The 25,135-nt window shown below is 39.4% G+C and overlaps 1 protein-coding gene across 1 annotated transcript; it reads left to right on the forward strand.

Annotated features, from left to right (window-relative positions):
- The first annotated feature begins 1,270 nt into the window (after positions 1-1,270).
- On the forward strand, positions 1,271-23,108 carry LOC124863808 (116 kDa U5 small nuclear ribonucleoprotein component-like). The gene is made up of 28 exons (XM_047358306.1): positions 1,271-1,406; positions 2,858-2,973; positions 3,050-3,212; positions 4,816-4,894; positions 4,994-5,069; positions 6,782-6,847; positions 6,940-6,975; positions 7,072-7,162; positions 7,280-7,362; positions 7,449-7,615; positions 8,476-8,600; positions 9,877-9,940; positions 10,013-10,103; positions 10,209-10,344; positions 10,859-10,986; positions 14,988-15,181; positions 15,266-15,377; positions 15,454-15,594; positions 15,674-15,775; positions 17,167-17,249; positions 17,425-17,511; positions 18,187-18,313; positions 19,600-19,687; positions 19,809-19,927; positions 20,145-20,239; positions 20,341-20,494; positions 22,608-22,715; positions 22,813-23,108. The coding sequence occupies exons 2-28, from the start codon at positions 2,869-2,871 to the stop codon at positions 22,906-22,908; spliced, it is 2,916 nt and encodes a 971-aa protein (XP_047214262.1). The 5' UTR covers positions 1,271-1,406; positions 2,858-2,868; the 3' UTR covers positions 22,909-23,108.
- The last annotated feature ends 2,027 nt before the right edge of the window (positions 23,109-25,135 follow it).

Below are 25,135 nucleotides of genomic sequence, written 5' to 3' on the forward strand. Positions count from 1 at the left end.
TGCCAGTTCAATCCGCTCTGTCTGTCTCAGTTGTTGTGTCCTTGGGCAAGACACTTCCCACACCTTACCTGCTGATGGTGGTCAGAGGGCCTGGTGGCACCAATTGTATGGCAGCCTTCCTTCTGTCAGTCTGGCCCAGGGCAGCTGTGGCTATATTGTAGCTTACCACTGTCAATGTGTGATTGAATGGGTGGATGACTGATTGTAGTCTGAAACACTTTGGGGTCTCTGGGGACTTGATAAAGCACTTTACAAGTGCAGGCCATTTAACATTTTGCAATATATATTATTATCCTTTAGTGGTAATAAATGAAACTCCAACTCTGAGGCAATTTTGTGGGACAGTAGCTGCAACAATAAGTCAAGTGACTTCACATAAGGGACTTGACAAGACTGCCAATAGCTTCAGCTTCAGCTATGAAATGCTCCTAAATATTATTTATTAATAATTATTATTATTATTGACAAGGAAATACACATTGTAACATAAATCATTTTGATATTTGTCATAAAAAGAAGGAAAATAAAAATGTAACTAAAGCAAAAAAAGAAAAACATTTGGAAATACCACCCAATGACCATAAGTTGAAAGTTTTTGATTTCTAAATTGGAATTATTCCTTCTTTGGAGGGTTTGAAACTATGACAGTACAATATTTGTTAAACAGGAAGAGGTTTTATGAAAATCAATAGAAGAGGAAATGCGTTATTGTAAAATTTGCTTTAATAAAATTGAATTAAGCATTTATTAAGGTAACTCAAGAAAAAAAAATCATAATTAGTCAGATTTAGCATGTTCTTTACAAGCTTTACATCAAAAAAATTCACAGTGGAATTTGTTTGGATTCCCATACATGTGGGAGTGGAGCAAAATTAAGAGGCAGACATGCAATATAAACAATCATTGCAATCTAAAAAGGAGAGTTTCAGATTCCATTGAGAAAAGTTGAATGCAAATTCCATAATAACAATTCTGGTAAAATATTTGCATATAAATGATAAAGAGACACAATTCAACAGCATTCAGAAATGTGTGGGACATGTTTCACTCATCTCAGAAAAGATCAAACAAGTCTTAACAAGACACTAAAGCAGATTAAATCTTAACTATACAATAAATACGTTTTTCGGAATTAATACAATAAAAATAAAAGGTAAATTTATGTCACTAAAAAACAAAACTATTACAAAAAGAATCACCATAAATTTCCTACCCACACTCCAGTCCAGTAGGTGGCGGTAATGCGCCTTAAAGTTGATCTGCCGTTCGCCACAAGGTAGCATACGAAGACGAAATACAGTAGTGGCATCTCATGTGCATGGCGCTATTTGAATGTGGTCTGCGTTTAAAATTCAACTTATTGTTTTGGAATTAATTTTTAAGCTCCTCTTATTACCCAAACACAGGTGCGTGTTTTTAATACCATACATATTTTATTTGAAAGCTGGAAGCTATCACTTGCTAACTGAACAGCTACGTACCTCCTACGTAGCTTGCAGTCCTTTCATTTCTTTATCTTTTAGCTTGTTAGCGGGCCAGTTTGTTAGATAAAAGTATTACTCGAACAAAAATAACACAATTTGTTATTGTTAACCTTTTGGTTATTTTCTTTCGGAAACGTCCGTAAATAAAACTTTAGGATCTGTAAATCCTCAAACTTCGCGACATTCAGTGTTAGCATTAGCTGTTGTAAAGTCAGCGTGATCGTCTCTTTTAAACCAAGACTAACAGTAAAATGATTGTACAGGCATAACGTTAAACTATTAAAACCGCACAAATCTGAAGATATCTGTTGTTTACGACATACAACAAACAGTTCATGTTTCTCTCATTTAATTAGGAAAGGTGCAACTATGGGTGAATGTGTTTCAGATGAAATGATGTAGCATGAATTTATTTTCTGTCCGTAAACAGTGGCTTTCAAAAGTGTTCCCACCCCTGTTAAAAGTCTTTACTCCTCTACACTAACACTGATTATATTTCAGCATTTATTTTCTTGAATGCACACCTTCCATCAATACTAGCGAGTAGATGAACCTGAAAAAAGCTCAGATGTCCTAATAGGATTTTCCCGAGATTTACTCATTTGCATCGTTTTACTTTTCTATTTCTATTCATAGATTGTGGAGAAGTTATAATGGATCACAAGGACCTCCTTGTATAAAGGTGGCAGTCCGGAAAAAGTTAGAAAAAAGTTTTGCAGCAGTTTTTAAAATTGATGGAGACACAAGAATGTGACTGGTTATCAATCAGAAGACTTGTTTATAAGTAATAATTCAGACCTGGTCAGATTCTCCTAGAAACGTGGAAAAATCTGTTATGATCTGAAGGAACCAAACTGAAACGTTTAAGCCATAATTCTAAAAGGTAAATATCACACTGAAAGAACAACAAAAAGAACACCATATCCACAGTGTAGCATGGTGGTGACCATATCATGCTCTGGGGTAGGTTTCTTTTTGTTTTTTTCATAAGATGGAACTGGTGTTCTTTGCCAAGGTGGATAAAATGGTGAGCAGTTCCAAATACCACAACATCTTCAGGTCTTCAGCTGAAGAAAAAGAGGCCTCAGTGATTCTAAGCATCCATTCTAAATCAAGTGAATGTCAGAATCACAAGAAAAGTGAAGTTTTAAGATGGCTGAACAAGATGTCCACACAATCTGATATGACTGAAGAATTTTCCAATGTAAAACGGTCAAAAAAGTTTATAGTATCTGTCACATTTAAGGTGGATAAAGTTTGAAAAATATATTGTTAAAGTCTGACAAACCTGGTATTTACATAAGATTATTCCTTTTCCAGAGCCACTGTGTTAGCTTTAACATGGACTCAAGTCTATCTGATCTCCTTTGCAGTTTTCTAGAAGATGGAGGCTGATTTATATGACGAGTTTGGTAATTACATCGGTCCAGAGCTGGACTCTGACGACGACGAAGATGACCTGGATGCAGAGGACAGGGACATTGACGAGGTATCTTTCAAATTCACAGAGCTTGTCATTGCTAAAGATTTAAGTGAAAATCTGCCATGGTGTTCATTTCCTGCAGAGAGATGAAGATGAAGACAATGACCCTGGGGATGAGGATGAGAACGTACCCGGCATGGAGGTGGTCCTGCATGAGGATAAGAAGTACTATCCCACAGCAGAGGAGGTTTATGGGCCGGAGGTGGAAACTATTGTCCAGGAAGAAGACACACAACCCCTCACTGGTGAGATGGATTACATGTTTTTAAGAGCATTGAATTAAGCATTTTATAAGCTTGTAAAGCGGGCTTAGTCTTTAGGTTGATGTTGTCTTACTATAGAGTCTTTGATAGTCAAAGCACCAAAGAAGCCTTCAGAGGAAAATGATGAACACAGAATTGAAACATTTCCTCCTGACTGAGGTCTTGATGCTGAAGTCGGTTCAGATGCTGATTATTTTTAAACCATCTTTGAATTTGGACTATTTTTACAGCCATTAAACCACCACTATCATTGTGGGAAAATCAAATCAACAGTTAGCTTTTGCATTTATCTTGGCTCTTTGCTTTTATATGCACCTTTTGTGGTTCTGGAATTGTTTGTAAAAAGCCAATAACCACGTACTCTAGTCAAGGTGTAAACTACTGTTGATGTACTGAATGGGATAGGATAGTCTCTAGATGCAATGTGCAAGGATCCCTGGTCAAAACTACGGAATAAGTGTTTAAAATCTCGAATCAGGAACTCAAAAACATTAGGTTTTGTTTGTGCCTGCACCTCCAGGTTTTATTTACTGCTGGAGTTTTTTGAGGCACTGACTTCACTAATGAAAAACAATTTTATTAATCAACTATGTTATATAATTTTCTGGCAGATAAGCTGTGCAGGACGGAGCCCTGTCATGCACTATTTATTCCTCAATATGCACAATAAATTTGAAATTAAATTGACATCCAGACTGTTTGCTGACCATGACGTTGAGTTGAGGAGAGATTTAACATGCTTTGCTTGGTGGCAAGATGCAGTATTACCCAGATAAATAACTTCACTGGTTCTTATTTCTGTCCATTTCTAATGTGTTGCTTTTGTCAAAGCATATCACAGTGAGTTTACATCTCATCGCTATGATGCCTTTTTCATTTTCCTCCTCTTTTGTTTGTACTTGTGGCTGACTGGGAAAAACCTACATGTTCTGCCACTCTGTGTTGATTTCATTCTTGATGGATTTTTAGAATCCTTTCCATTGTTTTAACAGCTTTGCTTTGTTGGGAATGTATTTCTTGTTAATCAGCCAGCTGCAATAATTTAAGGTGTGCCAGCCCAATTAGACTTGTGCATGTATTTGTTTTAGAAATGGAAATTACAGGTTGGTTACATTTCTTTGTCTGCTTGGATCTGAAACAAAACCAAAACACAAAAAGATGCGACTTATGAAAGCACCGCCATTAATATTTGTGTTTTCCAAAGCTAGCATGTTCAGCTGTTTATTAGTTTATTCTTGATGTATCGGTGTGTGAGCGCTTAATAATCTGATTGATTGATTGATAATAGTTCCTCCCCCTGCTTTTATAAACACTACAAATAGTAAGATTTATAAGCATCATTTCCTACAGGTCTTATACGTTTTAATATTTATAATACAGTTTTTATTTTAGTTGGTTTTTAGACTATCTTATATTTTATGTTATGGTTGCCTTTATCAAAATATCAAAGCTATTTGGAGATAATCGTTGTGCAACCAGACTTATGTTGAGATTAATGTGTGCAGTTAACATAGTTACAGGGTTTGTGAACATACTTCAACAAGAAACTGTCTCATTAGTGTTTCCTCCTTTTTCTCCTCTTTAGAACCCATCATTAAGCCTGTCAAGCACAAGCAGTTTACGCTGATGGAGCAGGAGTTACCTGCCACTGTTTATGACATGGAGTGAGTCATGTTCCTACGCAGAATCCTGTTAAATTCAGATAAAAACACTGATGATTAAGAATGCAGCAGAGCGACATGCATCTCTTTCTGTCCACACAGGTTTCTTGCAGATTTGATGGACGGTACCGAGCTGATCCGTAACGTCACCCTGTGTGGTCACCTCCACCACGGCAAGGTTAGCTGGAGCTTTGTAGCTGCGTCTGGCTCGCTCCCATAATGTGCTGTTCTTGGCTGGGGGCTTGTCCGTGGCATTTTACTCAAGAAACAATTTTGAATAACAAAAATAAAGAGGACCTATGCTGTTCACTTGGCTGCACTACCCAAAGGTTGCTACATAGTCTGGAAAGGCATGAAATCTGAAATCAGTATTTTCCAGGTCTGGATAAGGATGGACAAAGACAATACATTATAGAAGAATATTTGTTTTTCCATACTTTCTTTCCTACCTCATTATTTAAATGTTTTGTCCTCCCTCCATCCCTCATGTCCTTCCTTCTTTTTCTGAACGGTTTTAGAAAAACATGTATTAGCAATAATATTGCGATGGCAGTACAGTTGGCCAATTACAGACATGTCTCTCACCACTGTCTGTGAACGTCACTAAGATCAGTATCAGGTGTCGGCATCAATAGGAGAGATTGTCCTTCCAACTGGCCAGATATGTTACTGGCATGCTCAAGTGAATTCATGTCACCTGAAGTATTTTTACCTTCCAGTCAGTTATTGCATTAATACTGGAATGACTATTGTGATTGCTGTAGCTTTCCATTGTTCCCTTTTCTGTCCTTCCTTGTGTCCTACAACCCTTCATCCTGTGTTCATCCTTCCTTTCTTTCTTTCATTCCTTGTCTGCCATTCCCTCCTCCCTTCCTTGTCATTTCTTTCCTTGTTTTTTCCTCATGTTATACCTCCTTTTCTTCTCTGTTTCCACCATTTCCTCTTTTCTCTATTTCTTCCTTTCTCTTTTTGTCCTTATTTTTCTTTCAGTTTTCCACTATTCCTCCCATGAGTCCTTGTTTCTTCCTTTCTTTTTTACATCGTGTCCTACCTCCCTTCCCTTCCTGTGTCGATCCCTCCTCCCTTTGTTTCCTTTCTTGCTTCCCTTTTTTCCTTTGCATCTTTGTCCTCTTCCTTCCCTTCTCTAACTGGCCCCTTTTATAAATTCATTCTGAACTTTGGTATTATATATTTTAAAATGAATGCAACGAACTGAAAACTCTTCAAAATCAAGTCTGGAAAAGTTTGGAATTTTTACATGAAAAATATAGCTGCACAATATAATGATCATTATTTAATTCAATTCAAAAACACTTTATTAATCCCAAAGGAAAATGAAATGTTGTTGTAGCTCATTATGCAGGTTTCTTCAAAGAGCCGTTGTAGATGCTGATGGCTGTGGGCAGGAAGGATCTCCTGTAGCGTTCCGTCTTACAGCAGATCTGAAGAAGCCTCTGACTGAAGACACTCTGTTGTTGTACAACAGTCTGATGAAGAGGATGATCGGGGTTCTCCATAATGTTCTTCATTTTATGAAGAATTCTTTTTTGCACATTATTGTCAATATCATTGTATGCAATAATGAGATCTTAAAAGACTGCTTGCATGGTATATTTGATAAACTGTTATTTAGGTGCCCTGCAATAAAGTTGAACTTTCCAGTTATAAATTTGGCCACCTGGATGAACTTTCTGTTCTTTATCAACCTGTCACAATGTTGGATTAAAAAAAAAGACTTAAGTAGGATTTAATGGTAATCGATGCCATTATCTGAATATTTAATAATATAGCAATGCCTTGTGTTCCTAATATCACGCAGCCCTATGAAACAGTGTAAGAACCCTGAATGTAGAATCGGTTTACTCTAACAAATGTTTTTGTTGTCCTCAGACTTGTTTTGTGGACTGCCTGATTGAGCAAACACACCCTGAAATCAGAAAGAGGGACGATGTCGACGTGAGTGTTCTCTACTTCAATTTAAACTCTGTTCCTTTAAATTTTGTGTTGCAATCAACTGCAACCCAACATGGTTTTGACTTTTTTCCCAGCTCCGGTACACAGACATCCTTTTCACAGAGCAGGAGGTGAGTGTTTCATTCAGATTTGACACGGGCACATGTGGGGTTGTTACTGAAAGCTAACATGCTGTTTCTTCCTTGTTTCTGGTGCATTTCTATCAGAGAGGGGTAGGCATTAAAAGCACTCCAGTCACAATGGTCCTGCCTGACTCCAGAGAAAAATCCTACCTTTTCAACATCATGGATACACCAGGTTTTGTATATTAGTTCAACACGTTTAGGAAGTGTGTTTATCTGTGATCTGGGATTGTTCCTTTCGACTTCATATTTTTATCCAGAGAAAAACAAAACATTTTGTCTCCTTTAAAAGGCCATGTGAACTTCTCTGATGAGGTCACTTCCAGCATGAGGATCTCGGATGGTGTTGTCCTCTTCATCGATGCAGCAGAAGGAGTAGGTTGCCATTTTTTTTTAAGTTGCCCATTTATTAAAATTGTTTTTAGATGAAATAAATCGATCTTCTGCCTTTCTCCGCCCAGGTGATGCTGAACACAGAGCGTCTGATCAAACATGCAGTCCAGGAGCGCATGGCCATCACCATCTGCATCAACAAGGTGGACCGACTCATTGTGGAGCTCAAATTGCCACCAACAGATGCTTATTATAAACTTCGACACATCGTGGATGAGGTCAATGGTTTGCTCAGGTAATTCTGGTTTGTTTTATTAACTGAATAAACTGCTAAGCATTGTGGGATATAGTATTATTATAGGCATGGGTCCTACACAAGCTTTGACACATGGAAAAGCATTTGAGTTTCAAGAGTTCAGGTGTTTTCTTAAAAAAGGGGCTGGAGAAAAACACAGTGAGGTTCTTTAGACATTATATTTTATTTATGTGTTTTAATGTTTTTAGAGGCACTAGTGGTTTTTATTTTTTCGACAGTAAGCTGACAGAAAAGGGGTATTGAGGGAGGGAAGACATGCAGCGAAAGTCGCCTGGGCCGGCAATCGAACCCGCGACAGGTTGAATACGGGTCGCACGTTTTACTCCTGTGCGACCGCCGCACCCAGAAGTCATATTGACGTGCTCATCTGTCTTCAGGTTAGGAAAGAAATACTGTCTGAACATTTGAAAGGGGCTTAAGTAAGGGGCTGCACGGTGGTGCAGTTGGTAGCGCTGTTGCCTTGCGTCAAGATGGTCCTGGCTTTGAATCCCAGCCTGGGGTCTTTCTGCATGGAGTTTACATGTTCTCCCAGAGCATGGTTCTCTCCAGGTTATCCGGCTTCCTCCCACAGTCCAAAGAGATTACTTTTAGGTTAGCTGGCCTCTCTAAATTGCCTTTAGGTGTGTGTGTGTGTATGTGTGTGCGTGCATGGTTGTCACTTTGTTGCCCTGTGATGGACTGTCCATGGTGTACCTAGCCTCCCACCCAATGACTGCTGAGATATGGCACCAACCCCTCCACAACTCTGCAAGGATAAGCTGGTAGCGACGATGGATGGACGGCTTAAGTAATTTCACCACCTCCGTATTTATGACCTGGTCCTTCCTCTTCTGTTTCAGCACCTACTCCACAGACGAGAACTTGGTGGTGTCTCCTCTCCTCGGAAATGTGTGCTTTGCCAGTTCTCAGTACAGCATTTGTTTCACTCTGGGATCCTTTGCCAAGATCTACTCAGACACCTATGGTGAGATCACTCGCCAGTTAACATACAGAGCTGTGAAAAAGTATTTGCCCCATTACAGATATTTTCTGTTTGTGCCTTAGATTTTTCAGATCATCCTACACATTTGAATATCAGGCAAAAATGACCCTTGGTAAACACAAAGTGCAGTTTTAAACTGATGATTTTATTTATTAAGGGAAGTAAATGATCCAAACACACTTGGCCTGATGTGAAAAAGCGATCATTATGTTTTAATGTAACAAAATCATGATTTAACAGTGATGGACAAATTAGCATCACCCAAACCTGAATACTACCTGACCAGTACACTCAAGAAATCCCTTAAATAGAACCTGTCTGACACCATGAAGTAGGCTATAAGATCAGATAAAAATTCATTGGCATCAGTCTAGAAAATAATCCATGAATGGAGAGAACCTGAAACAGTGAGAAAGAGACTGACCAAAAATGACAAATATTGGAGAGTTCCAAGGCAAAAGCAAAGAGCACACAAAGATCTATCTGATATTTCCCTTTGAGAAGAAATTCTGGGGACTGATGAGTCTCGTTGCATCTGTAGAAAACCTAACACAGTGTTTAAGAAAAATAAAATCATACCAAAAGACAAACAGAGGTGGTAGTGTGATGACCTTGGGCTTTGCCGTTTCTGGACCTGGACAATTTCCCATAAACAAAATTATCTGAAGAACACAAGCAAGGCCACCACTGAATGTCTCAAAAAACAATATGAAGGTTTTGGAGTGACCTAGTCATAGCCTGACCTTAAACAGGTTATTCATTCACCAAATCCCTCAAATGTGGCTGAAATGAAACAAATCTGCCAAATAGAGTGGGTCAGAATTCCTCCACAGCAAAGTAAAACATGGATCACCAGTTGTTGCCACCAAGGGTTAGGGTGCAATTACTTTTTCACATATTGCTAGGTTGAATTGATAACTTTTTTTGTATTAGTAAATGAAATAATTTTAAAAGAGTTTCACATTTATTCAGTTGATCTCTGTCTGAATGTAGTTTTTGATCTGAAACATTTAATTGTGACAAAAAAGCATAAACAGAAGAAATCCTTTTTCACAGCACTGTATTCTGCATTCTGTTTAAGGGTTTTGTTTTGCTCTCACGTCTCGCTGAACTTTAACCTTAGTTTATTTATCTTGCATGTTCTTGTGTGTAAAGAAAGGCACTTTTATTTGTTGAGGCTTGAAAAGGAAGAAAGTAAAATCTGCGAGGGGGCAAGTACTTTTACTAATTTCCTCCTGTCTCCCATATCTGTTTATAGGTGATATCAACTATAATGAGTTTGCAAAGCGGCTCTGGGGAGACATTTATTTCAACCCCAAAACGTGAGTAACTATCCTCTGTTCTAAAATCTGTGAAGCTGTTCTCTCTATGATTCTTCTTTGTTCTCCGTTTAGTCGCAAGTTCACAAAGAAAGCTCCCACAAGTAACTCCCAGCGCAGCTTTGTGGAGTTTATCTTGGAGCCTCTTTACAAGATCCTCTCACAGGTTAGAAATGGCTTGCTTTGTGTTTTTTATTTTAATGAAGACTGCCAGTTCGGTACTCAGTCCAAACCTCCTGTGTGTGTTGTGTGTAATCCTGCTGGTGTCCAGGTGGTTGGAGATGTGGACACAACGCTGCCTCGGGTTTTGGATGAGCTCGGTATTCACCTGACGAAAGAAGAGCTGAAGCTGAACATTAGACCACTGCTTCGGCTGGTCTGTAACCGCTTCTTTGGAGAGTTCACCGGTATGTCTGTGAATCTTATCTTTGTGGTACACTTGACATTTGATTTAAGTGTTTTCCAGGTCCTGATAAGCATGGATATGAACAAGGAGTGTGGAAAAAATATTTATAGTTTCACACTTTATTTCCATCCATCTTTCTTAAATGAATCCATATTTCTTCCTTCCATCGTTCTGACATCCATCCATTCCTCTCTCTTCCATCCATCCATCCATCCATCTTACACCCTTTCATTAATGCATCCCTCTTGTCTGTCCTTACGGTCTGTTTTATTGTCTGGTTCCATAATATATACAGATATCTACCATAAGTCCTGTGAAGCTTTTTATTCTTTAAAAACTGGGTTAAAAAATATCTCTGGAAATTTAAGTTTGAAAGGTTTGTGTATTTGTATGGATCCTAGTAAGGGCAAGAATTTTAGCATTTAAGTATGGAAGTTTACCATGAGAAATGTGTAAGAACCCTGTAATATAAATCTGTTCACAACAAACTCTTCATTTGTTGTTGCCCTTTGCAGGTTTTGTGGACATGTGCGTGCAACACGTCCCCTCGCCACAAGAGGGTGCTAAAATAAAGATAGAGCACACGTACACAGGAGGCCTGGATTCAGACTTGGGAGAGGCCATGGCAGAATGTGATCCTGATGTGAGTAATTTAATGAGGAGAAAAAACTAGCATCTCCTTATGGGAAAAGTTGCATATTGAACAAAACAATACTATTTTAATTATGGATGCACTGACATGAAAGCTTGGACCGATATTAATATTGCTGTTATGGCCAATAACCCATATTTACCTATATATATATATATATAACACACACGTTTCTGAGGTGATAACGTTTTGTACAGACTGAAAAATATGCAAACTGAATTCTTGATTTTCTTTTTTTTTAAACGTGACTTCCAAGATTGCACAGCCAATAAAAAACACAGGTAACCATCAGTTTTTCATCAGTAACCATCAGTTTGGATCATAAAGCTAAACAATATCCACCACAGGATATTGGACAAGGTCAAATGATCCAACTTGGTGGTATTTATAGCAACCAGACATTTGTTAAATTGTCGGCACAAGTCTACTCCATTTAAACTCAAATCTGTGAAAAATGTTAAATCAAAAATATTAGAGAATATCCTCACTATCGGTGCACATTTTCCCACTAGCACTGTAATAAATGTCCCAACACTAAACCGATGTTTTCACACGCATGCAAAAATAAAAAACTGCAAATCAATTTTAAGTCTAGCTATAACATTGTTAAACCAAAATATTTGAACTGGGACATAACTATAATGAAAAAGACATGGTAATCTTTGTACATTTCCCAACATAAAGCTTGCTCGAAAAGTAATGTCCCAAACAATGAAACCGTGTTTCCACGTGACACTGTGGGTCATAGTAAGCAGAAAAGAGTCGTTCACTATCCACACTTGTACATGGAGCTGAAAGGTACTCGCGTGCTGCCTTGGACAGGGCCGAAAAGCGAAACATGTTGCTTTTAACAGTGCTGCAGGGTTCTTTCATTTCTGGGGATGGGGAGCTCACGCAGATAGCTGTGCATCACTGTGTGTGTGATAAATTACCAGCAATCTAAACTTTGCAACATTAGATTTTGTTGAACTTTGCTCTGAGCAGAGGGCAATGCTAAAGGTCCAACATTAGGAGGGCAGGAAAGCATAACTAAAAAAGGTACTTTATAAAGATTTTTTTTTTTTTGTCGTAGTAAATCTACTTTTTTTGTAACTGTATACAATTAACTTGCATTACAAATCATTACACAAAGGTTTCTAACAGGTTTGGTTATTTGAATAACAGACAGGGTTTATAAACAGAAAAAGACTGTTCACTTGTTTTGGTTGTCCTTCTCTTCTTCTCTTGTGGTTCTTCTGTGGCTGGTATCTCCATAGCTCTGTCGCTGTGTGTCAATTTATCTGCTTTAGAAGCAAATTTACTGGCGCCTATTTGGTGACCATGTCAAAATAACGATCTTTGCAGCTCGCGTCAAGGATTGTTGCCAAGCGGTAAAGCGACTCAGAGAAAACGTTTCCAATTCGCTCATTAACAGCTTCCTGTAGAGTGGCTTTTGCTATGCAGACCCCACTGTTCGTGTCAGCTGCCTTGCTCAAAAAAACGTTTCAGTGTCACAACAGAGGGAATCACTTCTGCGGTACTAGCAAATTGCCAGCTTATTCCCTTCATTAATTGTTCAAAGGGAGTGAGAAGCTCAGTCACGTTTTCAATGAGGCCCCACTGGTGTCTGCTGACACTGGCAGGCAGATTATGATCTGCTCCAGACACACATGGTTCTGATCCAGTAGACTTTAATTCATGTACAACATACTATTGCATCTGGTCATGAGATCTTGTTGTAGCATCTTTGTTGTCATGCCTAACTCTTGTTGTATATCTCTCAGCCGAGAGGTGGCAGGTTGAGAGTGGCAAAACTCTTTTTATCCAATAGCTACGCAGTCAGAGATGCTTTGCTGGGTTACCACTCCACCCTGCACTGCTAGCTGCGGTGTATGAGCCATGTAGCCCAGACTTTTACATACTCATCTGAACTCCATATATCCATAGTGAAGCTAACGTCAGTCACATCGTACAACTTGTGCACATGCATGACCAACACCATGGAAGCAAATCGTTACCATATTTCAAATGAAAAAGCATTTTCAGAAATGCTTTTTCATTTTAAGAATGTGGCTGCATTGTTTGACTCATAAATGAAATTAGTAATCAATCATCCTATTTGCATTTGCATTTTCTGATTCCCGACTGCACATTTTATGCCATAATCTACCCAGCTTGTTCGGTGGGAGGCGCTGTGCACGTCTGCATTGCATTACATTACAAACGTGCTGAGAAATGGATTGAATTGCAGCAGGGCCGAGCTCAATTTGCGGCAATGGCAGGCAGAACTGGTAGTTCCGGTGGCAGCTTCGGTGGCACGCTGTGGCAGTTCCGCCACAGCGTGCCACCGAAGCTGCCACCGGAACTACCACAGTCTGCCGCAGGGTGGCACGGGATTCCGCGAGGATGCCAGAAGGTGCCAGACCGGCCGTAAAAGCTTGCCAATGCGGTTGCCGCTGTTTTTGTGGAAGCTGATGCTGATTATCGGCAAACAGGATGTCATTGTTGTTATAACCTGTTACCTTTAAATAATGATTTCATTATTGATTGTTATTTAATAAACAGCTTTAGACCCATAACATAAGGTGATTGTATTTACTTGACATGGAAAATAAATAGCACTATGTGTATGTGTGACGTGTTGAAAGGATGACGAAGATTTATTGCACAAACAGCCGGTTTATTATAGAGCATGAGCGGCTATTCTGAATCGTCACTCACAGAAAATTATAAATAAATGCTTAAAAACACGCTGGATGTCCCAGGCCATAAGGCTGCCACCGGAACTACCAGTTCTGCCTGCCACTGCCACAAATTGAGCTCGGCCCTGCTGCAATTCAATCAATTTCTCGGCACGTTTGCAATGTAATGAACTGCAGACGTGCACAGCGCCCCCTACCGAACAAGATGGGTAGCTCAGTCAGCAGGGAGCTGAGGAAGAGCGGCTGCTGACGTCACTCTGCTGCGCCCGCAGCTCGGAATGCTTTTTCGTTTTCGAGTTCTGGGCAGTACTTTGCGGGCAGACCACGAAAACGAAAAAGCAATGTCTGCTTTGTTTTCTTTTTGATTATGGCATAAAATGTTCAGTCGTGAAGAAGAAAATGCAAATAGGATTATTGATTACTAATTTTATTTATGAGTCAAATAATGCAGCCACATTCTTAAAATGAAAAAGCATTTCTGGAAATGCTTTTTCATTTTCAAATTTTACATTTCAAATTGAATTTTGGTATCTATTTGCTGGGGTACATTTTGAAAAATAAATCTCAAATGTCTTTTTCATTTTAATTAAGTGAAAGAATGAGCAGTCTTGAAGAAGAAAATTAAAATGCAAATAGGATGATTGATTACTAATTTGATTTATGAGTCAAACAATGCAGCCACATTCTTAAAATGAAAAAGCATTTCTGGAAATGCTTTTTCATTTGAAATATGGTAACGATTTGCTTCCATACACCACTTCATGCAAAGCAGGGAGGGAAACGTCAGAAAAGTAGTGCCGACTTTGAAGGCTGTAGCGGGGTTTAATGTGCTCTATTAACCGCCAAAACCCTCAGTCCTGTACTTTGGAAAATGGCTGGTCGTCAAGAGTAATCATTTTCTTCATTTTGGTAGTTACTCACCTAGCTTTTGGGCTGTCTTTGGACAATTTTGTAGTTTTCTCGTATGCTTGCTGTATTGGGCTCCCGGCTGCTGCCGTATCCGCTTTCATTTTTGTCTTTTGGCTACTTTTAGCACCGTTAGCTTCCTGAAATTGTGAGCATATAAAAGTGTTGGTATTGAATTACTGAACAGCATCCTCCACATATTACCTTGACTTTGCAAGTATTGCACACTGTTTTTCATGTGTCTTTTTTCAACACCGTGAAAAATGACCACACGGCGGACATTGTTTCTCTGCTTTAGTTGCATACCCCAGAAACTTGGCTGCACGACTTATCGTGCATCCCTAATTTTAATTCCTAAAATAAGGAGCCAGTCCCCCCTTCTTACTTCCTGATTGTTCTCCTCAGGGCCCTTTGATGTGCCACACCACTAAGATGTACAGCACAGAGGATGGGGTTCAATTCCATGCGTTTGGCAGGGTTCTGAGCGGTACCATTCAGGCAGGTCAGCCAGTGAAGGTGTTGGGAGAGAACTACACGCTGGACGACGAGGAAGACTCTCAGATCTGCACAGTGGGCCGTCTCTGGATTTCTGTTGCCAGGTAAACTTTTAGTTTGGCTTGTTTATAAGGGTCCAAAATCAATGATTATTTGGTGAACTTACAGCTTACCAAACACCATTTCAGGTACCAAATTGAAGTGAATCGAGTTCCTGCAGGAAACTGGGTTCTGATTGAAGGCTGTGACCAGCCAATCGTGAAGACCGCCACCATCACAGAGCCACGAGGAAACGAAGAGGTAAGGCATCAATGAGGAACATTTCTTAGGGATTTAGAACTATGAACCACATAGACATCTTCTCTTTCTCCACCAGGCTCAGATTTTCAGGCCGTTGAAGTTTAACACGGCTTCGGTTATCAAGATTGCCGTGGAGCCCGTTAACCCGTCCGAGCTGCCGAAAATGTTGGACGGCCTGAGAAAGGTTAACAAGAGCTACCCTTCTCTAACCACAAAGGTAGATCTTAGTCTCTGTGCCAAACCATTTTATTTTCTTGGATGTTTTGGAGCAGATTTCTGAGTTGATTGTATTTTAGGTGGAGGAGTCTGGAGAGCATGTCATCTTAGGGACAGGAGAGCTTTACCTGGATTGTGTCATGCACGATTTGAGGAAGATGTACTCAGAGATTGACATTAAAGTAAGTAAAAATGCTCATCCTAATTATGTAACTATGGCATTTTTGTTGGTTTGGAAGAAACCGTGCAGCATCTTATTATGGATTCTGAGAAAATTGAGTGGTTTGTTTTAAGCCTTGCCTTTTGTATGATTAGGATAAAAACATTTAGTTTCTTAAAAAATTATATGAGATATAAAATGTAATGTTCTGACCATGATGTTACCTACACCATCAGGGAAGACGGCAGAATTTTCAGAACTAACAAACACTGATACCTTCCACAAGGAGGATGAGCCACAAAAGGTCATTGCTACAGTATGCTGTATCTTATTAATGGAAAGTTGTGTGGAAGAAAAAAAGCAAGGTAGAAAAATGTTACAGCGCATTTCCAAGCAAACCACTGTGAAGAGTTTGTGTGAAGGTCACAAGGTGTTGACAGCAGACGGAGTCTGTGATTTAAGATACGCTACAACCAAACAAGAGATGATGCTAGAAGGTTCCTACATGGGCTAAGGAGAGAAAGACCCGGGCTGTTTATCAGTGGTTCAAAGTCTTCTTTTAAGATGAAAGTAAGTCCCAGAGTCTGGAGGAAGAGTAGAGAGACATAGATACCTACCTGTTATGGTCCAGTGTGAAGTTTCCACAGTGAGTAATGATTTGGGCAGCCATGTCATCTTTCCGTGTCAATCAGTTTTATTTTATCAAGGCCGAGGTCATCACAGCTGCAACCAGGAAATTTTAGAGCACTTCAGGCTTGCCCTGCTGACAAGTTTTATAGACATACTTATTTCATTTTTCAGCAGGATAGTTGCTTTAATGACAATGGTATCACTCTGCTTGATTTGGTCCGCAAACAGCTCTGACCCGAACCCCATAGACAAGCTAAGGACTACTGTCCAGAGAAAACGAGACCCACAGAGTCACCAATGCAGATGAGCTGAAGGCCGCTATCAAAGGAACCTGGCTTCCTTAACACCTCAGTAGAGCCACAGGCTGATTGCCCCAATGCCAAGTTGTATTGATGCAGTAATTCATGCAAAAGGAGCCCCAACCAAGCATTGAGTCCATATGCTATAGAGTACATGTAGGCCGAACTTCTTGTATTCAGGTTATTTACTGATATGTTCGAACTTGGAGCTTTCGACTGTTAAAATATTTTCTGCGTCTAATACCGTATTCAGCATGAACACCAAACTCAGGCTGCAATTTACAACACAGTTGGTGGTCAGTCAATATTAAACGTTTATCCGTATGCACATAAACATACAATCTGCAACCAGTTCACTTCAGCAAAACAAAAGGGCAACACTTGGGATCCGAGGTATTATTACCGTAATTGTTGAAAAATGTTTCTAACGCTTTTGTTGAGGCAGTTTCCATAAACAAACCTGTTTCTGACGTTTTGTCCACAGGTCGCTGATCCTGTTGTGACCTTTTGTGAAACAGTTGTCGAGACGTCATCTCTTAAGTGTTTTGCTGAGACGCCCAACAAAAAGTGAGTATTTGCCCTCATTTCATAAGATCCTATTCAAACACAATGGCAGGTGTGTAATCTTACTGGATAATTACTGCAGCTTCGCTCTCAACTACCTTTAGTTCGTGTTGCTTTATCTAACCCATGCATTGCCCACTCCGAGTGTTTGATGGTTTCTGTGTGATCTGATCTCCAGGAACAAGATCACCATGATTGCAGAACCCCTGGAGAAGGGGCTTGCCGAGGACATCGAGAACGAAGTGGTGCAGATCACGTGGAACAGGTACGCCGCTGAAGACTTTACCCAGTCATACTTGCTCGTACTGCAGTTTAATTGACTTCTTCATTAAATGAGCGATACAGTGTGCTCATTATGCTTTGATGTCAGCTTAATAATTTTTCCACATTTCTGTGCCTTTCCGGCCATTTATTCTCATTTCATCCTTTGCTGGGATTAATGAGCAGTCATTGAAAATTGAGGTTCGTCAATTAAATGCGGTCATAGACGGCAGTAGAGGGAAAAACCTATTTAAAATGTGAGAAACTGCTGCATGGTTCCTAAATATGTATCTGCACAGTTTCTTGGTAGTAATTCTATTCGCTGCAGCTCTCTTCGCTTCACTAAAATGTCCCCATTAAGTTAGCTCACCTTTGCTTATTAATTAATTCACTCTCTAATTAAATTGTGCACTAAAAGCATGCATGCACTTCCCTATTAGTCTTGCTTGAAGCGCATGCTTGATTACATATTTTACTTGAGTGAGGCTTCCTGTCTGTGAGGCCATCTGGAGCTAGTTGTGCCGGCATAAAATAGCATGGCTGCACAGTTCACATGCCTGTCTTCCATTAACAACCCCCGCTCCCCCAAATAAAGCAATCTCTTTAATGTTCCAGTTGACACACTGTACATTCCCCCCAACCCAGTCCTACCAGTAACTGTCCTGTTGTGTCATCGCAGGAAGAAACTGGGAGAATTCTTCCAGACAAAGTACGACTGGGATCTGCTGGCTGCCAGGTCTATCTGGGCCTTTGGACCGGACACAACTGGGCCCAATATTCTTGTGGATGACACACTTCCTTCAGAGGCAAGTCAGAAACATACAATCCGAGAGGTTTTGTGTCTGGGTTTGTGGAATGGATGTCTTAGCTTAACTCAGAATAAAAACATCCCATAAACAATAGAACTGTGGCTCTTTTAGGTTTTATTCGGTTCTTATTTGTTTAATAATAATGTGTTTAAATCTAATTAAAACTTAAACCAAGATACAGTTTCTTGTTTATGTCAGTCTTGTTCATTTAACTGAGAAGAAACCTAAACACTGAATAAAATTCGGTGAAACTGTTTTGTTGTGATTCATCCACTTCTATGAGTCTAATTGGACACAGTGTTCTGGATGTTCTGGAGTTCTTACTTTGTGAACTGAAGTCCATTTTCTCCAATCAAACCAGACTTTAGGGGCTTCTGGAATCATGCCTGTTCAGGCCCATAATGAGCAGTCTTACTTCTTTTCCCCAGAAACTGAAGATGAAAGAAGACCAGCTCCTCAATATTTATTTTTGTTTTTTTGCATCCCAGCATTCACCACGATAAGTTGTTTAAATAAATGGACCCTGGTTGTCCTTATTTTATCAGAAATCTGTACTCAAAGCTGGTTTTACTCTGTCTGGAATAGTCTGGCATTCAATTTAAACCTTTTCCAGGTCCAGGTCAGGAAGAAGAAAAATGTTTTTTACCAGCCTGATGTATAAATGTTTATGGCTCTGTCCATCCGATTGTTCATTTATCTCTTTATCCATATGTCCATTACCATCTATTCCTTAGTCTATTCATAAATCTGTCTGTTAATTCATCTGATTTGTTTCGGAATCAATTCCTGCTTATGTTTACTGTGCATATTAATTAACATGAGTACATTAGACTGCCATGTGAATATGCCAGATTTAGCCACAAGGGCTAATTGTCATTCATTTGTGCAGTTGTCTGTCAGTCCAATCATCCATTCATCTCTCTTTGTCTATCTATGTATGTCTGCTTTTCCATCCATCCATGCGTTCATCCAGATGTCCATCCTTGCATCTATACCTTCGTTTCTTTGTCCATTCATCCATCCATGTGTCCCTCTGCTTGTTCATACATGCTTTGATCCTTCAGAAGTACTAGAAGGTAGAAATGGACAACTCTGGAGATTTAGGTGTAGGAACCCTGATGTCGACAGGAGAAATAATGACTGTTTTTGTTTGTTTTGTTGTCATTCTTTTTTTGAATAAACCTACTAAAATCTGACTTTTAACTTGCTTTTGATAAAAGTAATGATAAAAATAAAATTGTGTCCAACCAGAGAATCTCAGACCTGTTGTGTGTTTTCTGCAGGTGGACAAAGCTCTGCTTGGTTCAGTCAAAGACAGCATCGTTCAGGGCTTCCAGTGGGGCACCAGGGAGGGACCTCTTTGTGATGAACGTAAGTCGTCCCTGCTAGCTTAAAGTATCTTGACTTTTCTTCTGAATAAAATGTTGAGTGTTTTAATTCTGCCGGTGATACGTTAGCCTAACTTGAGATTTGTTGTTTTTGGTGCTTTCAGCTATTAGGAACGTCAAGTTTAAGATCCTGGATGCCGTCATCGCTCAGGAGCCTCTCCACAGAGGAGGAGGTCAGGTCATCCCCACAGCCAGGAGAGTGGTGTACTCCGCCTTTCTTATGGTGAGAATCTTCTGATCATTTCAACTGTGGAGAAGTAATTGCTATGATTTTAACTAAACTGTGATCCTGTGTTTTTCTTGATTTTAACTTTTATTTCCCACCTTTTTACTCATCATGACTTTCATCATAAGCCCATCAGCAGCCCTCTATAATTATGCTGCAGTCTTTCTCCGGATTGTTTTGCTTCCTTTAATCTGTAGTATACCTCTCATTTCAGGCCACTCCAAGGTTAATGGAGCCATATTACTTTGTAGAGGTCCAGGCTCCAGCTGATTGTGTATCTGCAGTCTACACAGTCCTGGCTAGAAGAAGGTCTGTCTGTGCATGCAGGCACAAAGTCTTAAATCAGGCATCACAGCATTTCCATGTTTGTTATTGTTTTAATAAAATCTGATTTGTTTGCCTTCTATCAGGGGTCATGTCACCCAGGATGCACCTATACCCGGCTCTCCTCTCTACACAATCAAGGCTTTTATCCCAGCCATTGACTCTTTTGGCTTTGAGACCGACCTTCGCACGCACACTCAGGGTCAGGCCTTCGCTCTGTCTGTGTTTCACCACTGGCAGGTGAGATTTATGGACACAAACATGCAGTCAGTACCTTCTCTTAGTGAACTGTATTATTCAGCGTTTGCCTGCTAAAATAAAAGGTCAAATTGAGTTGGATACATAATAGGTTAATTTTAAGTTCCATCTGTTAAATTTAGTGGAATAAAGACTGACCTTCATGCTTCGGGGTCTGTGCTATGAAAATCATAAATATGCATTTCTAATGTTTGATGTGAGCACCACTGGGAGCTGTAAAACACTATCCTTTATATCCTCCCATTGCCTATAGGGATCAGTCTGTTAGTTTGTCCTTGCATTCGTCTGTTCGTCCGTCTATTTGAGTAGCCATCAGTTCATTCGTTCATCTATACATCCGCCTGTCTGTCTATATATACGGCCATCTATGTATTTTTCCATTAATGCAATCATTCAGCCATGATTTTGTCCAAAATGAATTCTTTTCTCTGTCTGTCCGTCCATCCCATCATCGTTTTATCCCATCATCCGTTCATCCATCTGTCTGTTCAGTCATTTTTACACATTCCTTCCATCCATGCATTTGGGTATACATCAGTGCCTCTGTAGTAAGTCTATTCATCCATCCTTCTTTCTTACATCCATCCATGCTTCTGTTTTTTTCAAGTTAATCTTGAGTTCAGTAGAAATATCTGCAGTTAATTGAAAGTGAACTTTTGTACTTGGACATACTTTTGACATACTTAGAGTCTGGAAACGTTTGGAAGTGGGGCTTGGAAATAGTGTAGGAATGCTGGGACTTGTAGCGGTTCCTGCTCCAAAGTGCTCAACGTCGTGCACACGTCTGCCTCTCTGGTTGAGCTGCTTCTGATCCAGAGTACAGCAGAGTGGCGAGTCATTACTTTTGAAGTTTTATGTGGCTGTCTGTGTCTGTCTGCTCTTATCTGACATGTGTTTGCGTCTGCACTCTGCAGAGCTGTGTCAGTGAAAATTACCTCCACTTAGCCTAGATTAATACTTTAGTGCAAAGTCATTAATCTGTGAGCAAAGAAGGAGTGGAAATGTTTCGTGTTTCATCATCCGCACTAATGTTTCTTCCCCTCCAGGTGAAAATGATCAGACATAAATTATTTATGTCAGACATGCACTGGGGAATATATTCATCGTTGTTATTTAAATTACATGAAGATGAGAAAATAAGAGAAACTGACATATTTAGTTCTGCTTTGATGAGTTTTTATTAAACTGTTTTCATTCGTTTTATTTCCTCAGATACTTCTGATTATTAAAAACCAGACAATAACAGTTTTTCATAATGTGTCCCTCATATATCCTGATATTTTGCATGCAGCAGGTTCTGTTTTCTCAGGAAATTCTCCTAGGATTTATTGCCAGTCAGCATGACTGTTTAAGTTACTTGTTCCCGATTCAGTCAATGGTTTAGGTCTTTTCTCCTGCTTTTGGTGTATGAGAGACATGATTCCTGTGAGCACATATTGATTCAGCTGCCCTAGATAACAAGAACAACAAAGAAGTCCCTGAACTGCCTTGTTTGGACCATTAACCTTAAGAGGCTATGTTGTGCCTCCCTCATTAGTTTTATCATGCATTGGCTTGCTAACGGCCATTAGCCGCTGTCATCCATTGGTTGATTGGGCTTCATCCTCTCCTTTTATTATGTTTCCCTCTTTTTCTCCAGTCAAACATTTCCTCTGAGGCTCAGAAAGTCTTATTTTTGCCTCCACATCCCATTCCTTTTCATTTTCAAGAATCGTCTTCATCATGGGATATTCATTGTCATCTAAATGACAATGAATATCCTATTCATCCCATGAAGGTCAAACCTTGAGCTGCTTAGGATAATGGATTTAGTGAATCATTTTAAACGTCTGTGAGTTCGAATGCGTTCCAACTCGTCCTGCTAACGTTGCATTGTTGCCATGTTGGTCACATTTGATAGAGTGACAGTACTTACAACTCGGCTTTTTCTGTTATGATGACTGATGCTCACCTGAGTCGGGGAAAAACGGGACAGACGCTGTTAAAAATGTTCACTCAGCTTGTTAGCACTGAAGGTGTTATGTCTTTTCAGAAAGTGTTTTGAATGTAAGCGAGTGTAAATTCAGTGCCTGTTTGCTTCTGTTCCCCGTTTAAGATTGTCCCCGGTGACCCCCTGGACAAGAGCATTGTGATCAGGCCCCTCGAGCCTCAACCTGCCCCTCACCTGGCCCGAGAGTTCATGATCAAGACCAGAAGACGCAAGGCGAGTCATCTGCGCACCTGTTTACATTTTAATTTGAAATTATAATCATAGATGATCAGTTTAATTTGCTAATATTGCTTATTTGTTGCTTCTGCAGGGTCTGAGTGAAGATGTGAGTATCAGCAAGTTCTTCGATGATCCCATGTTGTTGGAGCTGGCGAAACAGGACGTGGTGCTTAATTATCCCATGTGAGACAACGGCCACTGCTGCAGACCTTCAACTGCAAAAACTGTGGAAATTACAAGAACTAAATGAACCATACCAGGGTTTAACCTTTTAATCTACAGAACAGATGTATGCATTTGTTTGTCTTAATCTCTTCTTGTATTTTTTATATGTACAAAATATTGTTTTGTAGCTTGTCTTTGAGTTTAAATAAAAGTTTGATCTGATATATGTTTAAATAAAAACGTTTCTGAATCAAATAAAGCTTTTTCTTGCATTTTTTACAGTGTTGTGAAAAAGCAATTCACCCCCCACAGATTTTTATATCAAATAACAAATTTTAACATCAAAGAGAACCTGAATGAATGCAAAATGGTTCCACTATAATTCTTTCAAGGAGAAAAGCTATCCAAACCAAACTGGCCCTTAAGTAATTGTCACTTTTCTTAAATCATCAATAAATTGCAATTAATCACAAAAAAGGTGAGTTCAATTTCACCCAGGCCTGATTATTCCTAGACTTGTAGAATCAAGACTATACCTAAATAGAACCTGTCTTGACAACATGAAGAAGACTAAAATATCTCAAAAAGCAACCCATCATGACCCACTCTAAAGGGATTCCAGAACATGAGAAACTGTGGTTAAAATGTCAGTCTGGAATGGGTTACAAAGACATTTCTAAGTATTTATTACCTATAAATGTAGAAAGTACTCCAAGAGCACCTTGACAGCTCATGCAGGATGTCACATATAACCCAAAACCAATCTAAAGCTCTGCAGACCTCACCTCAGTTGCATTCAGTAACTGAATCAATCAGAAAGAGACTGGGCTAAAATTGCATGCATGGAAGAGATCCAAGGTTTGTATTGTTAACATTAAATCCCATCTCAAATTTACCCAAAAAACATCTTGATCCCCAAGATGTTTGGAACTTAATGAGGTGTGCATCTTACATCTGGTATCAAACTAGTATTTCAGAAGAAGAACATTATGCCTACAGTCAAACACAGTGGTGGTAGTGTCATGATCTGGGTATGCCTCAGGACCTGGAAGAATGGCTGTAATTGACGGAACCATGGATTCTGCTTAAACTCAAGTGCACTTACATTATGGACCATAAAACCAAAGGACACCAGCAATTGCACCTCTGAAGAAAAAGTGGCCTAGTCAATGTCTAATCTTTATCCACCTTAAACAGCCCAATGAAAGAAATTCAGAAAAGAAGAGTTTTGTTTAGGTGGACATTTTTCACTTAGAGCCAGCTAGGTTTGGATAACTAAATTAAATCATTTTGAAGTTGCGTTTTGCATTTGCTCAGGTTATCCTTGTCTAATATAAATATTAGTTTTAGTACCTGGAACATAAAAGTGAGTCATAAAGTTGTAATTGGTATTTGAAGGGGGGGAGGCTTTAGTTTAGCAGGTGGACTTCTGTGTCTACAGAAATCAGTGCAAAGTAGAGACTTTACTGATGGTCAGAGGGATTGATCAGTCGTTTTGGGACATTGTGGGCAGTGGATGTGGGATGGTGGACGGAGGCAGAAAGGAAGCGACAGGTTAGGACTGTTGGCTAAATATAATAAGATAATCAGCATTTAATAAAGTAACTAAAATGGTGATCTTTTAATCATTTATGTAAAACTCGTAAATTTATTTTAGTTTAATTATGAGCTGTGTTGACAGAGGATTTGATAAAAATGGTACAGGGCTGGAAGCAGTTTCTCAGACACAAAGAGGTTTGGACAAAATGCCCTAAACTGTGTCTAATGCATATTTAAAACATCTAAACCCCCAAATAGGATGCTTAATGCATTGTTTTCTTTAATTTAAAACAAAATAAATGGCATCTAAACGGATACGCACAAGGAGATGACTGTCTTTCATGCAACTTTAACATCAAATAGCATCATGGGAAAAATAAGTCACGGGTTTTACATATCAGGACATAACCAAAAGGATGTTCTAGACATGTCAATCTATACAAGTGTGTGAAAACACAACCATTTTCACTGTTAATTATTTAAAAGAAAAAAGGAAGACAAAGTACTTTTGAATGAAACTAAATAGAAAAACTAAGTACACCTCAGGATTCAGCAGCGTGTACCTTTGGCATTAGAAAACCTAAAGCAGTCATTTTCTCCTTGATGTTTTCAGTCTCCAGTCTTGTTTTTGAGGGATTTTGGCTCTCTCTATTTTTCAGGTTTGCTTCAGTCTATGAAGGTTTGCAGACAATCGTTTCTGCACAGCTCTA

Source organism: Girardinichthys multiradiatus, chromosome Y, assembly GCF_021462225.1.
Source record: "Girardinichthys multiradiatus isolate DD_20200921_A chromosome Y, DD_fGirMul_XY1, whole genome shotgun sequence".
Lineage (NCBI taxonomy): Eukaryota > Metazoa > Chordata > Actinopteri > Cyprinodontiformes > Goodeidae > Girardinichthys > Girardinichthys multiradiatus.

Coding starts and splice junctions, on each gene's coding strand:
- LOC124863808 (XM_047358306.1), top strand. CDS start 2,869: ATGGAGGCTGATTTATATGACGAGTTTGGTAATTACATCGGTCCAGAG. Junction 3,213..4,815: donor AGACACACAACCCCTCACTG/GTGAGATGGATT, acceptor TCTCCTCTTTAG/AACCCATCATTAAGCCTGTC. Junction 17,250..17,424: donor GCTGAGACGCCCAACAAAAA/GTGAGTATTTGC, acceptor TCTGATCTCCAG/GAACAAGATCACCATGATTG.